Genomic DNA, 15954 nt, shown 5'->3' with positions numbered 1-15954 from the left:
GGGAGACAGAGGAAGGAGGGGGGGCAGTACTCACAGCCATGGGCTTCTCCAGCAGGATGTGATACCCCTTCCGAGCAAACACCACCGCAGGCTCCTTTACAGACAGACACAGAGACAACACGTGAGACCCTGAGCCAGCAGAGAGACAACACAGAGAGACAACACAGTGAGCCCCTGAGCTAGCAGAGAGAGACACAGAGAGACAACACAGTGAGACCCTGAGCTAGCAGAGAGAGACACAGAGAGACAACACAGTGAGACCCTGAGCTAGCAGAGAGAGACACAGAGAGACAACACAGTGAGACCCTGAGCCAGCAGAGAGACAACACAGAGAGACAGCACAGTGAGACCCTGAGCCAGCAGAGAGAGACACAGAGAGACAACACAGTGAGACCCTGAGCTAGCAGAGAGAGACACAGAGAGACAACACAGTGAGACCCTGAGCTAGCAGAGAGAGACACAGAGAGACAACACAGTGAGCCCCTGAGCTAGCAGAGAGACAACACAGTGAGACCCTGAGCCAGCAGAGAGACAACACAGAGAGACAGCACAGTGAGACCCTGAGCCAGCAGAGAGAGACACAGAGAGACAACACAGTGAGACCCTGAGCTAGCAGAGAGAGACACAGAGAGACAACACAGTGAGACCCTGAGCTAGCAGAGAGAGACACAGAGAGACAACACAGTGAGACCCTGAGCCAGCAGAGAGACAACACAGAGAGACAGCACAGTGAGACCCTGAGCCAGCAGAGAGAGACACAGAGAGACAACACAGTGAGACCCTGAGCCAGCAGAGAGACAACACAGAGAGACAGCACAGTGAGACCCTGAGCCAGCAGAGAGAGACACAGAGAGACAACACAGTGAGACCCTGAGCTAGCAGAGAGAGACACAGAGAGACAACACAGTGAGCCGCGGGGTGAGGGGACCAGCCACTGAATTAGCCCCCCAGCTCCGTCCTCACCTTGTGGAGCCGGTCGGGGGTGCAGATCAGGACCGCGTCCGCAAACCTGTCCCTCTGAGCCACGGAGCGCCAGTCTGGTAAATAAATAAACCATTATAAGATCAAAAGGGTGTCTGGAGAGCAGAACTGGAGGCACACAGAGGTGATGCTGAGTGGCACACAGGGGCGGTGAGGAGCTCCACGCACCAGCGAAGGCATTGTGCTCCTCGATGCTGTGCTGCTCCCGAAGTCTCTCCCGGGGAAAAAGGGTTCGGATCAGCTACTCCCACCACCTGGAGAATTAACCAGGAGAAACAAGAACCACGCTGTAAAACAACCCAGAACAATCAGACTCAGAATAATAATAATAATGAGAATCATCATCTTAATGGAAGCTGTATTCATGATCTGTAGCCACCCTCTTCTTTACACTCTGCAGACTCACCGTGCAGCCGCCTCAGAGCTACAGCGTCGGAGGACAACGCAGCCCAGGTCAGCTTACAGGCAAGCCCGCAGGTGCCCGGTCAGACCACAGGGGGCGCTGGTGCGCGGTGAGCCGAGGACACCCTGGCCGACCTAACCCTCCCTCCCCCCGGGCGACGCTCTTCCAATTGTGCGCCGCCCCCTGGGAGCTCCACGGTCAGCTGTGGAATAGCCTGGACTCGAACCGGCGACCTCCAGGCTGTAGAGCGCATCCTGCACTCCACGCAGAGCGCCTTTACCAGATGCACCACTCAGGAGCCCCTGTGGTAAACTTTTATACGGGTTTTAGAGAAACAGCCTCTCCCTCTCCCTCTCCCTCTCCTGTCCCTCTCCCTCTCCCTCTCCCTCTGCCTCTGCCTGTCCCTCCCTCCCTCCCTCTCTCCCTCTCCGTCCCTCCCTCCCTCCCTCCCTCCCTCTCTCCCTCTCCGTCCCTCCCTCCCTCCCTCCCTCCCTCTCCTCAGCAGTGGTTTTTGGCAGAGATACAGTCTGCATGGCAACGAGCCAGAGGGGCCTGGCAGACACAAAAAAATAACAGGAAATGACATCACAAAGAGGTTCTTTTTTCAGAGAGTGAGTTAATGCTCTGACTCCATGTCTGCTCTCCTCTCCGTCTGCCAGAGAGCGGGGGGGGGGGGAGAGAGAGCGGGGGGGGGGAGAGAGAGCGGGGGGGGGGGGGAGAGAGAGGAGGGAGAGAGAGGGGAGGGAGAGAGAGAGGGAGAGGGGAGGAGGGGGAGAGGGGGGGAGAGAGAGGGAGGGAGAGGAGGGGAGGGAGAGAGAGGAGGGAGGAGGGGAGGGAGAGAGAGAGGAGAGGGAGAGAGAGGAGGGAGGAGGGGAGGAGGGGAGGGAGAGAGAGGAGGGAGAGGAGGGGAGGGAGAGAGAGGAGGGGGGAGGAGAGAGAGAGAGAGGGAGAGGAGGGGAGGAGGGGAGAGAGAGGGAGGGAGAGGGAGGGAGAGGAGGGAGGAGGGGAGGAGGGGAGGGAGAGAGAGGAGGGAGGAGGGGAGAGAAAGAGAGAGGGAGAGGGAGAGGGAGAGGGGGAGAGGGGGGGAGAGAGAGAGAGAGGGAGAGGGGGAGAGGAGGGAGGAGGGGAGAGAGAGAGAGGAGAGGGAGAGGGAGAGAGGGAGAGGGAGAGAGAGAGAGGAGGGAGGAGGAGAGAGAGAGGGAGAGGGAGGAGGGGGAGGGAGGGAGGGAGGGAGAGAGAGGAGGGAGGAGGGGAGGGAGAGAGAGAGAGGGAGAGGAGAGGAGGGAGAGAGAGAGAGAGAGAGGAGGGGAGGGAGAGAGAGGAGGGAGGAGGGGAGGGAGAGAGAGGAGGGAGGAGGGGAGAGAAAGAGAGAGGAGGGAGAGGGAGGAGGGGAGGGAGAGAGAGGAGGGAGGAGGGGAGGGAGAGAGAGGAGGGAGGAGGGGAGAGAAAGAGAGGAGGGAGAGGGAGAGGGGGAGGAGGGGAGAGAGAGAGAGGAGGGAGGGAGAGGGAGGGAGAGGGAGAGAGAGAGAGAGGAGGGAGAGGGAGAGGGGGAGGAGGGGAGAGGGAGAGGGAGAGGGAGAGGGAGGAGGGGAAAGAGAGAGAGAGGAGGGGAAGGTCATCCTACAAAAAGGCTTTAACAACAACATCATAATAAATAATAATAATAACAATGCAGGGATGGTAATAAGACTCCCACTGTATAGCATTTTGATCCATTCCTGGTTTTACTGTGAGTTTAATAATCAGACACACCTGAGCTTGTTACCTAGACACACTGGGGCTGATGAAGCTGGCAGTAAAACCTGGACTGGGTGACACTGCTGTGCAGCAGGAGTCTGATTTCCACCCTTGTAATAATAATAATAATAATAATAATAATAATAATAATAATAATGTGCGTTCTCTCACCCTCATGCGCTCAGGGAACTCCACAGCGAAGTGTGCGTAGATCGAACCACGCCTTCCAGCTCCAACGACGATGACATCGACACACGCAGCCATCGCACACGCTACACGCTACACGCTACACGAGAAACAACAGCACAGGGTTACAGGACATTCCAATTACAATCACTGCCCCCTACTGGAAATGCAGTGCCATTACACTGTCGGGCACTGCCAGGTGATTGAGGGGGGGGGGGGGGGGGGTGTCTCTTCAGGGGGATGCTTAGTCACCTAGGCAGGCTTGCTGGAGCACACAAACACAGTGCCAGGTTCATCGAGGATCATTGCCCCTTGTGTCTAATTAAAATTCCCAGCACCTGCACGAGGGGGTCGGGGGGGGGGAGCCCTTTGATCCTGGCTGTCTTTGGGGTGTTTAATGGCTCACACATTAACTTGGGACAGCAGTGTGCTGGGGAGGGGAGGGCTCTTTCAGCCCCTGTCTCACTGAGCAGCGCTCTTTGATTCTTTGTTGCTGTACACTGTTTCATTTGCGTGTGTGTGTGTGTGTGTGTGTGTGTGTGTGTGTGTGTGTGTGTGTGTGTGTGTGTGTGTGCGTGTGTGTGTGTGTGTGTCCCATTGCGTTGCAGATGGTGAAACATGGGCAGCTGTTCCATCTACACAATGACACTCACAGGCTAATCCAGCTCTCTCAGTGTGGGTGCGTCAGTGTGTTACACAGACACACAGACAGAGACACAGACACGCAGACACACAGACACACACAGACAGACAGGCTAATCCAGCTCTCTCAGTGTGGGTGCGTCAGTGTGTTACACAGACACACAGACAGAGACACAGACACGCAGACACACAGACACAGACACACACACAGACACACACAGACAGACAGGCTAATCCAGCTCTCTCAGTGTGGGTGCGTCAGTGTGTTACACAGACACACAGACACACAGAGACACAGACACGCAGACACACAGACACAGACACACACACAGACACACACAGACAGACAGGCTAATCCAGCTCTCTCAGTGTGGGTGTGTCAGTGTGTTACACAGACAGAGAGACACAGACACACAGAGACACAGACACACAGAGACACAGACACGCAGACAGACACACAGACACAGACACACACAGACAGACAGGCTAATCCAGCTCTCTCAGTGTGGGTGCGTCAGTGTGTTACACAGACAGACAGACACAGACACACAGAGACACAGACACACAGAGACACAGACACGCAGACACACAGAGACAGACAGACAGACAGACACACAGACAAAGACACAGACAGACAGGCTAATCCAGCTCTCTCAGTGTGGGTGCGTCAGTGTGTTACACAGACACACAGAGACACAGACACGCAGACACGCAGACACAGACACAGACACACAGACACAGACACACACAGACACAGACACACACCAGACAGACAGGCTAATCCAGCTCTCTCAGTGTGGGTGCGTCAGTGTGTTACACAGACACACAGACACACAGAGACACAGACACGCAGACACACAGACACAGACACACACACAGACACACACAGACAGACAGGCTAATCCAGCTCTCTCAGTGTGGGTGCGTCAGTGTGTTACACAGACAGACACACAGAGACACAGACACACACAGACAGACAGGCTAATCCAGCTCTCTCAGTGTGGGTGCGTCAGTGTGTTACACAGACACACAGAGACACACAGACACGCAGACACGTCGCTATCACAACACCATTTTTCGTTTTAAAAAAGTCAATTTTTAAAGTATTTGGTACGAGTTTTGTAACATTAAATTCGATTTTAAAAACAGTAATTGCATTTTGGTGTAAAATGTTTCACTATTCCTGTATTTATGTGTGGATGTATTTTAATGAAAGGTCCATGACTGTACCTATTTGGACCCAGGATACCGCAGACGAAGGCGGGTCGCCTCTAACACGGGACCCCCTCAAACGGACCCTGCCGGACCTGCACCGCGCACCGCACGCCGCACGGTGGCGCTCGCAACGACGCGTCGATCAGGTGCGTGTCTTCATACGCGTCTCGGAGATTCTTATTGTATTGATTTTTCAACACCAGTTACACGAATTAAAACGTAGCTGACATCATATCGTGTTTTAAAATAAATATGAACACACATTTTAGCTTTTGAAATAGCCTTAGAATAACTGCACACGCGTGACGCGATAAAACAAACATGAAAATAAAAAACACACGAGAGAGGTCACGTTTCTGAACTGCATACGAAACAACGCAGAGGCAGTGTTAGGCGTATCTGGTGTAGGTGGACTGCATTCATTTAAAAAGGGGGGCTTATCACAAAAAGAAAGGTCAGGTAATATTTTTTTTAATGAAACCGCAGCGCTCGTCCTACCTCCAGTTTCGCTCTGCGCTCCGAGTTGAGCGAGTTGAGCTTCGGCGCGCCCGCCCGGGAAAAGCCGAGGAGTCGAAGGCGGTCCGGCGAACTCCGGCGAACTCCGGCGAGCTCCGGCGAACTCCGGCGAGCTCCGGCGAACTCCGGCGACACGACCCGAAAGATAAACCCGTCGCTATGCAAACGAAAACGCGTATTATTTACTAACTGTGACCACTGAGAGTGAAAGCGAAAAACGAGAAGAAGAGGAAAATAAGGAACCGTTTTTGTGTTTGTTTTCAGTAAGATGCCACGTTATCATATTTAATTCCCCAATTTATATATTTATTACGTTAATAATTAACAGCCGGTTACTGTTAACTCTGCTGCTGGGTTAATATGTAGGTTTACTGAACAATAAACGCGCCGTTTTCATCGCGGTTAAAACAACGCCACATGACGCAGCTCTCTGCCCTGCAGTCTGTTCGGCGTGCACATTATCATCTTTAGAAATGATTCAAGTTGATTGTATCGAAGCGGCCGCGCAACGCAGTTAGACAGATTCCCCGCCGACCCACCCGTGGATCAGACACGCTGCCTGAAATTCCACGGGAACCACAACTATGCAGCGTACACTTAGATATATATATTATGTATTACTGTTTATGATACAACTAAAACTCTCAGTCGCTCGGCTAACCACTAGAGCCACACTGCCTCCCTCCCTCCCAGTCCCTCCTCAGCTCCACTAGAGCCACACTGCCTCCCTCCCTCCCAGTCCCTCCTCAGCTCCACTAGAGCCACACTGCCTCCCTCCCTCCCAGCCCCTCCTCAGCTCCACTAGAGCCACACTGCCTCCCTCCCTCCCAGTCCCTCCTCAGCTCCACTAGAGCCACACTGCCTCCCTCCCTCCCAGTCCCTCCTCATCTCTAACCACTAGAGCCACACTGCCTCCCTCCCTCCCAGTCCCTCCTCAGCTCCACTAGAGCCACACTGCCTCCCTCCCTCCCAGTCCCTCCTCAGCTCCACTAGAGCCACACTGCCTCCCTCCCTCCCAGCCCCTCCTCAGCTCCACTAGAGCCACACTGCCTCCCTCCCTCCCTCCCAGTCCCTCCTCAGCTCCACTAGAGCCACACTGCCTCCCTCCCTCCCAGTCCCTCCTCAGCTCCACTAGAGCCACACTGCCTCCCTCCCTCCCAGTCCCTCCCTCCCTTCTTTATCCCCTCTCTTCACACACTGTTGTCGTGTCAGTAGGTAAGCAGTGGCCGATGGGAATCCCCTATTTGTTGTAAGTCTCTCGTTTTGCCTCTTTTTGTTCTCTGAACGAGGCTGGATTTCAGGAGCCCGGGCTGGTTACCATGTCAATGGCGTGGGGCTGGGTGCCCTGCTGGTCAGCCCCCCTGCGCTGCATTCCTTCAGTCGTCATGTCAATAACACTTTGCTGGCCCTTGTGGCTTTTGTGATCGATAGCCCCCCCCTCCCCGCTCTTGACCCCTCCCTGACCCGTCTCTCCGTTATTTTAATTAGCTCTCTGCCGGCTGAACAGGTTTTCCGATTGCAAAGTTGAACTGGCAGGCAGTGTCCCCGCAATGCAATGTCCAAAAATATATGACTGCGTTCCAGTCAGCGCAGTCTGCTCCACCGGAAACAGACACGGCCGCTGTTGGCGTACCAGTTTGTTTATGTCATCCAGGGGTGTTTTAGCTGCTGGTAGACAGACCGGCACACCACAGCTACCTCCCTGCTTGAAGCTTTCTAACGAGGACTAGACAGACAGACAGACAGGCTGACAGGCTGACAGACAGGCTGACAGACAGACAGATAGACAGATAGACAGGCAATAATATAACGTAGCCAGCCTGGTGGTGTGGGGTATGATAGCAACGCCATGTCCAATCCATTCCTGTTTCACTTGGAGTTTAATAAGACACACCTGAGCTTACGCTGGGGCTGATGAAGCTGGTAGTAAAAGCTGGGGGGGATCAGATTTGTTTTTCTAAATGTATTTCTTCTTTTAAAAACACTGACACACACACATACACACACACTCTCTCACACACACACACACTGACACACACACACTCACTCACACACACACTGACACACTCACACTCACTCACACACACACACACACTGACACACACACACACTGACACACTCACACTCACTCACACTCACACACACACACACACTGACACACACACACTGACACACACACACACACACACTCACACACACACACACTCAGACACACAGACTCACACACACACTGACACACACACACTGACACTCACACACACACACACACACTGACACTCACTCACTCACTCACACACACACGCACTCACACGCTGGTTATTAGACATGCTGTTTGGAGACGCAGTGTTGAGTGGATGAGTGGATGTGTTTTCACACTCACGCTAATGGCTGCAGTCCCTCCGCAGTAGAAAGGGGCCGGATCGTGTATTAAAGCAGGGAGGATCAGGGAGGATCAGGGAGGAGCAGGGAGGAGCAGGGAGGCTCAGGGAGGAGCAGGGAGGATCAGGGAGGATCAGGGAGGATCAGGGAGGATCAGGGAGGCTTCACCGCTTCTCTCTACACAGAGAGCTTCCATCGAGTCTTAATTACACGGGTATGCACACCCCGGCTGAAATCTGACACCCTGCTCTCCGGAGAATGGAAAAAAAGACTCCGAAAGGAAGGGCAGAGGAGGGAGGGGAACAGAAGAAACTAAAAAAAAAAAAAAAACCGAAAGAAGCCGTGCCGCCAGCTGCTGCTTCAATGTTATGGTGCAGAAAATGAATGCATTGAAACGGGGGGGGGACGCGTTCTTTGTATAATAACGCACTGATTTATTGTGAAATTGTTTCCACCCTGTACATATCTACACAATAACATACACGGGTACCCTTACAAAACTTCACCAGTCATGTCCGTCTCAGAGCCAATTGGACTAAGAGCAGCTACACTGAAACACGAAGTTAATACAATAAACGGATAAGAAGGATTTCATATAAGAGCGATTACAAGCAACGACGTGAGTGCGGCTCCCTTTAAAATCAAGAACACGATACAGAAAGCATCGTTATAAACACCCCCTGTGCTTTACCATGCTTCACTGGGCTCTACCGCACTTTACTGGGCTTTTACTGTGGGGAAACTTGGCAAATAATAAATACAGCGAGGCTAATTAAATTGGGGACTACACAGAAACAGCGTCACAGTATTCAACCAAACGGAAAGCTTTTAAAAAACACAGTGTGTTTGTGGATTAGACCACGCTTAAATAATTAAAATGACTAACTTGTGCGGGAAATGAGCGTCTGTGGAAGAAAGTCCCCAGTTTGAACACGTGGGCTGGCGGCAGATTACAATGAATATACGGCAATAATATAGCGAGGCGGGATTGGTGATTGCTATAATAGACAATAAAATTACCCAATCAGGACCAAGCTAAATGTTTAGACTTGTAGTTCGGTGCGGGTTGAAGGACAACCGAGTTGACCAATAACCGCCGATATTTAAAAAAACTGTTTTACATAATAAGGCGTGGCTTGCAGTTGGGCTCAGCCAATAAGAATGAGAACTCAAGGAGCGCGGGGCGGCGCTTGGAAGGCGGGAGTGCATTGTTTTGATCGACGTTCGAGGTTTCCAATAGAAAAACGTCCTGCGGAGTTTATTTTTCGGTTGTCCAATCCTGTGGGTTTTCGCCCAAGCCTGCTCAGAGGGGGTTCTATTTAATTCTCAGGCTCGAAGCGATTTATTTCACTCCTCCTCTCCTCCGCGAAAGAAACGTCTTGGCGCAGAAAGGGGTCGCTGTCATCTTCATCACTCTCAAAGATAACAAAAAAAAAAAAAACGGTTAACGCAGATTTTTTTTCCTTCAAATTTTCGGAGGCTTTAATACATTCCACTTACAATGGCAGATACCGCAGTTGACACCAGCAGCGCCCCCGCAGAGGTTACCGCTAAGGTAAGTTTGGGTCTCTAGTATTAAGACGCATTATTTGAAGGAGATGGTGGCTGGTTTAATTCATGTTTTGATGCGTGTGTGTGTCTGTCCTCAGTCTCTTTGTCGATGCCCGGAGTTTTCTTTGTTAACACGCGGACCTTGCCTGTAGCTTTGTTGAAGATGAGATTGATCCGAATGAACGGTTTCCACTAGTAACGGCTTCTACGTTACCTGTGTCTGTGGTAACGCCGAACTCGTTTTTATTTTTTATAAAAATGTTTTTTCTTGGTTTTTTTTCTTGTTTTGTACACCACGAAGCTGTAAAAAAAAATGACGGATACCTGCGCTTCTGCGAGCGAAAGTCTTTGGTTTCACGACTGTGTGAAGATAAAAAAAAAAACGTATTTTCTGTGCCACTTTCCCTCGGTGATAATGCGACCCGAGCAGCGCTGGTTTGGTTTTGGTGTTTCGTGTGAGCGGCTGCGCTTCTTGCCCTGTGTTCTCGTAGTTGAGACCGCGGCTGAGTTGAGTAGAGCCGCGCTGTTTGTTCCTTCATCTTGCGATGTAATGAAATGACTGTAAACTTGCACCGCGCTTCTGCTTTCTCGTGAAAGGGGCTTTCCTGTATATTAAAACGTGGATGTAAGCCTGTATAATGTGTGTTTTACATTCAAGTTGTTTCTCCGTTTTGAGAGGGTTCTCGTAATCTTGTCCTCGTCTCTCTTGACTCGTTGTTCGCTCTCCGCGGACCTCGCTGCTTCCATCCCGGTCAGCGGCTCTCTCGCCTGGGGTTCAAACGGCGGGAAGCGCGCGCCCCCTTGCTGCTGCTCGAGCGGTCTCCGCGCGAGAGCCACGTTTCTCTGAGGATTCTTTTGTCTGCTCTGTGAGAGAGCGCGCGCGCGCTCCTGGCGTCTCCCTCCGCGCGGCACGGCGTTCGAAACCGTTTCTCCGGGAGCGCGTCACTTTCACTACAGCTCGAGCTCTAGGATTTAAAACGGGAGAGGCGCGAATATCCCTCCCGGCGTTGCGCGTTATCGCAAACCAAACGCGTTTTAAAATGTTGTTCTGTACGAATAGATTTGGAAACCCCGCTTTTAAGCGTGTGTTGTAATGGGGTTGTGTGTAGAAATCATTTTATAACGGGTCAGATACGTGAACTCGGTACGAGTCACCGGAGAGCTCTTCGAGAGGCGGCGGCGCCCCTCTGCGTGTGTTTACATCAACGCGGGCACAGACTGGAATAACTTGCCTATAGAAGGAATTGAGATTATTTCCACCAATAAAATCCCACTTCAGTCAAGCCTAGATTTGTATTATGTTTCAAATGCCCAGTCTGTTGTACAGAGATGTGATCTGCCCCTTGAAGTTGCTAATATTATAACGCATATGAAGCAGGCGGTACTTCATCTTTATGAGTATCGATCCCGCAGGACCGGTAACCCGGGTCAGCCTCTCGTTAGCTCGCTTTGCACCCGGCAGCACCTCGCTGTTTCTCAGCCCGGTTTAATCAAGCAACGCGAAGCCGTGTCTACGTGAGGCTGCAGCGACTGGATAGCGGGGTCTGTAATAATAACAAGATCAGAGACCAATAATAAAACACAAGCATGAATAATAAGATCGGAGACCAATAATAAAACACAAGCATGAATAATAACAAGATCAGAGACCAATAATAAAACACAAGCATGAATAATAACAAGATCAGAGACCAATAATAAAACACAAGCATGAATAACAACAAGATCAGAGACCAATAATAAAACACAAGCATGAATAATAACAAGATCAGAGACCAATAATAAAACACAAGCATGAATAATAACAAGATCAGAGACCGATAATAAAACACAAGCATGAATAATAAGATCGGAGACCAATAATAAAACACAAGCATGAATAATAACAAGATCAGAGACCAATAATAAAACACAAGCATGAATAATAACAAGATCAGAGACCAATAATAAAACACAAGCATGAATAATAACAAGATCAGAGACCAATAATAAAACACAAGCATGAATAATAACAAGATCAGAGACCAATAATAAAACACAAGCATGAATAATAACAAGATCAGAGACCAATAATAAAACACAAGCATGAATAATAACAAGATCAGAGACCAATAATAAAACACAAGCATGAATAATAACAAGATCAGAGACCAATAATAAAACACAAGCATGAATAATAACAAGATCAGAGACCAATAATAAAACACAAGCATGAATAATAACAAGATCAGAGACCAATAATAAAACACAAGCATGAATAATAACAAGATCAGAGACCAATAATAAAACACAAGCATGAATAACAAGATCAGAGACCAATAATAAAACACAAGCATGAATAATAACAAGATCAGAGACCAATAATAAAACACAAGCATGAATAACAACAAGATCAGAGACCAATAATAAAACACAAGCATGAATAACAACAAGATCAGAGACCAATAATAAAACACAAGCATGAATAACAAGATCAGAGACCAATAATAAAACACAAGCATGAATAACAAGATCAGAGACCAATAATAAAACACAAGCATGAATAATAACAAGATCAGAGACCAATAATAAAACACAAGCATGAATAATAAGATCAGAGAGCAGTAATAAAGCGAGGAGGCTCTGATTATGTCACAGGCTTGCTTGCGCACTGTTCCTATTTTTTTTATAGCACAGTGATCGCTAACCTATTGTTTTTTTTTTCAAACCGTGGAAAGCAAACGGATTCCTGGAAGTTTCCAAGCTGGCTTTGCGGAGCACAGCTGAAAAGCAGAGCGGCGTCTTCAACAAGAGGCGTGTTCCTAATATAATCTAATGAGCGGGGTTTTCAGAGCCAGCACAGGTGACTCCCGTAGCTGCATTCCTGCTGTTCAATTCTTATGATTTTATCTTTTGCATAAAGGAGCTGAAAGAGAAGAAAGAAGTGGTGGAGGAGGTGGAGAAGGAGCAGGAGAATGGCAGCGGAGACGCACCTGCTAACGGCACGGTGAGGCTGTTTGTATCCCTGGGGAGGGGTGGGGGGTCTTTGTGTGCTGCTGTGCAGGTGTTCACCCCCCTGCCTGGGGGGGGGGGGGGATCACAACAAGAGCTCCCTGGAGACCAGGCTGAGTACAAGAGGCTGGCAGAGACTCACACCCATTCATATACAAATACATGTAATATAGAGAGCTGAAGCAACTGGGGGTTCAAAACAAATCACTTATTCTAATACAGATCAGCCAGCATGATACACCATATAGAACCGAGTGTGTGTATATATATTATTATTGTTATTATTGTTGTTGTTATTATTATTATTATTATTAAGTTTCCGCGTGTTGGATTCGAAGCTGCTTGGTTTTAGTCTCTTGCCTGTCACTCTGCGGGCTCCTCCCTCGCCTCATGCTCTGTTTTGTTTGCTGCTTGCTCTCAGGAGACGGAGGTCAAAGCGAACGGTGCCGCTCACAGCGAGGAGACCCCCGAGGAGGCTGCGCCGGAGGACGGGGACGAGGAGGGTGAGGGCTTCTTCTTTATCATCTAACACACACTCAACACCACACCCGCCGGGTGTATAGGATTACACATATCCAGACTTGAAGAGCGATATTCTAGTGAAATACATACTGCTGTGAACTCAGCGGAGCTGCAGGTAACAAGCTGGCTTGTGTACAGATGAAACCAGCGTATTGTGGGTTATACTAACAATGAAAGCATGGATTGGAACAAGCCGTCAGAATGACTGCTTTCAGCGGATCTGGGTAGAAGTGCTTGTAAGTTTGTTTTGTTTTTGCGAGTCTGACTTTCAATCGCTGCATACGTGCATTTAGAGGAAAAGTGAAGAACAGACAGCGCAGGGTCTTGAACACTCGCAGAGTCCTTTCAGTTTTAGAAGTGAAAGCCCTCAAGGTGACTGCCGTGGCGGTTCTGGTGTTCAAGTCGTCTCAGCGTCTTCCTGAAATTGCCCGCATGTTAGGGGAACAGTTCTTCCACTGATGAGTCCTGCTTGTTTGTTATGAGCTTGCTTCTTGAACACATCATTTGTTATTTCAAAGACCCTTGGCTGCTCTGCTCCCACATCATGAACACACGAGACCAGCCCTGGCAGGAGTAACGCATTCAAAGCATGAATGTGTGACTGTCCAGGGCAGTGTGGTTCTCCTGGGAGGGGAGCCCAGCCCGCCCCAGCTTCTCTCGCTGTGTCTCTGTCTCTGTTGCTCTGTCTCTCTCTCGCTCTCTGTCTCTCTCTCTTGCTCTGTCTCTCTCTCGGGCTCTGTCTCTCTCTCGCGCTCTCTCTTGCTCTGTATCTGTCTCTCTTTCTCTCTCGCTCTGCCTCGTGCTCTCTCTCTCTCGCTCTCTGTCTCTGTGCTGTTTGAACGGTGTGCTCTGGGAGCTGTGGAACGCGCAGCCTCATGCTGTGTAGTTTGCTGCGCTCTGCTGCACTCCGCGCTAACCAGGGCGGAACACTGCCGTTTTCAAAACCGCTCGGGCTGAGCCAGCAGCAAGCAACTGTTTCAAAGCTAGAGTCTACGTGGAGTGTAACCCAGGCTGGGGATGAGCACACAGCCCTGGAGTGTAACCCAGGCTGGGGATGAGCACACAGCCCTGGAGTGTAACCCAGGCTGGGGATGAGCACACAGTGCTGGAGTGTAACCCAGGCTGGGGATGAGCACACAGCGCTGGAGTGTAACCCAGGCTGGGGATAGAGAGCACACAGTGCTGGAGTGTAACCCAGGCTGGGGATGAGCACACAGCGCTGGAGTGTAACCCAGGCTGGGGATAGAGAGCACACAGTGCTGGAGTGTAACCCAGGCTGGGGATGGAGAGCACACAGCGCTGGAGTGTAACCCAGGCTGGGGATGAGCACACAGCGCTGGAGTGTAACCCAGGCTGGGGATAGAGAGCACACAGTGCTGGAGTGTAACCCAGGCTGGGGATGGAGAGCACACAGCGCTGGAGTGTAACCCAGGCTGGGGATGGAGAGCACACAGCGCTGGAGTGTAACCCAGGCTGGGGATGGAGAGCACACAGCGCTGGAGTGTAACCCAGGCTGGGGATGGAGAGCACACAGCGCTGGAGTGTAACCCAGGCTGGAGATGGAGAGCACACAGCGCTGGAGTGTAACCCAGGCTGGGGATGAGCACACAGCGCTGGAGTGTAACCCAGACTGGGGATGAGCACACAGCGCTGGAGTGTAACCCAGGCTGGGGATGAGCACACAGCGCTGGAGTGTAACCCAGGCTGGAGATGGAGAGCACACAGCGCTGGAGTGTAACCCAGGCTGGGGATGAGCACACAGCCCTGGAGTTTGAACTCACAGTATCTAAAGGATGTGTAAACAGTGATGATGTTTGTCCGAGTCTGTTCTGATGCGCTGTCTTCTCTGTCTCCACAGCTGAGGTAGAGGGAGAGGGGGATGAGGAGGGAGAGGAAGGAGCCGAGGAGGGAGAGAAGGAAGAGGTGCAGCCAGTGAAGCGCCCGGCTGAGGCAGAGGTAAGGGGAGGAGAGGGGGGGGGCTGTATTTGTATTTGATCAAGGCATGTGAACTATCGATGACTCCTCAATAATCCTCTACATTTTAGGAATTGATTTTAAATGTCCCTTTTCTCACATTAAAACGACGCTCCATAACAGCAGTACCAAGCCGTTTCATAGAAGGGTTTCCTCGGGGGCTTGTGTTGAGTACAGGGCGGCGCGATCCCTTTCCATTGAAGTGCAATCCAATATGTGAAAGCTCCTCTTCTCAATGCCCAGGTCTGCCTCTTGAGTCCATCCAGCGCAGGTTACAATGCAGGCCTGTCTGCCTTCCTGGTCAGCAGTGAGAGCGAACTGAACTTTTTGTTTTTATATATTGAAATGTATTTTTTTTGTCTTCCCCAGGAGAAAGCTGAAACGAAAAAGCAGAAGACAGAAAACGGAGATTCGACAAAGGCTGAAGTGAAAGCCTAAACCAGCCAGCCAGCCTGCAGCCCCCCGGCCCTCCCTCTCGCTGTGTCAGCAGGGTCCCATTCACACTGTAGAGAGGTGCTTCTCACTGAGTGCTGTGTCATTCTTACATAGAAAACAAAAAGGGTTCTCCACTTTGAGAATTTGTACATTTCTGGGGTGTTTTTTTCTTTATATGTAATGAAGCACATTCTCTACTTTGTTTTTTTGACCAGCTGATAAAAAATGTTTAATTTTTTTTTTGGTGTATTATTTTTTAAAAAAGAAACAAAATTGAAAGAAGAACCAGCTGTGCTTCAGTGTGACCTCCCTTCCTCCCTCTCCCTCTCTCCCTCTCTCTCCTCCCTCCTGTATCTCCTCCTCCCTCTCTCCTATCGATTAGTGAGCGGAGCTGCTGTGTTGCAGAGCTGGTGTGAGCTGGA

General features: G+C 50.5%; 1 protein-coding gene and 1 long non-coding RNA gene across 4 annotated transcripts; one reads left to right on the top strand and one right to left on the bottom strand.

The window, feature by feature from the left end:
• On the bottom strand, positions 1–9052 carry LOC131698801 (uncharacterized). 3 transcript variants are annotated; one of them, XR_009307826.1, is made up of 5 exons: positions 8946–9052; positions 3293–3407; positions 1150–1235; positions 964–1037; positions 1–94 (listed from the first exon to the last, which is right to left on the bottom strand). It is a non-coding gene; the product is annotated as an uncharacterized LOC131698801 (long non-coding RNA). The 3 variants fall into 3 exon arrangements; XR_009307827.1 differs by lacking the exon at positions 8946–9052 and adding an exon at positions 8061–8394; XR_009307825.1 differs by lacking the exon at positions 8946–9052 and adding an exon at positions 5663–6318.
• On the top strand, positions 8390–15770 carry si:ch211-222l21.1 (prothymosin alpha). Its single transcript, XM_058992939.1, has 5 exons — positions 8390–9614; positions 12513–12596; positions 13023–13104; positions 14982–15079; positions 15467–15770. The coding sequence occupies exons 1-5, from the start codon at positions 9561–9563 to the stop codon at positions 15533–15535; spliced, it is 387 nt and encodes a 128-aa protein (XP_058848922.1). The 5' UTR covers positions 8390–9560; the 3' UTR covers positions 15536–15770.
• The last annotated feature ends 184 nt before the right edge of the window (positions 15771–15954 follow it).

The sequence above is a fragment of the Acipenser ruthenus genome, chromosome 20 (genome assembly GCF_902713425.1).
Source record: "Acipenser ruthenus chromosome 20, fAciRut3.2 maternal haplotype, whole genome shotgun sequence".
Lineage (NCBI taxonomy): Eukaryota > Metazoa > Chordata > Actinopteri > Acipenseriformes > Acipenseridae > Acipenser > Acipenser ruthenus.
The sequence above is the reverse complement of the archived record's forward strand: the minus strand, read 5'-3'. Positions and strand labels throughout refer to the sequence as shown.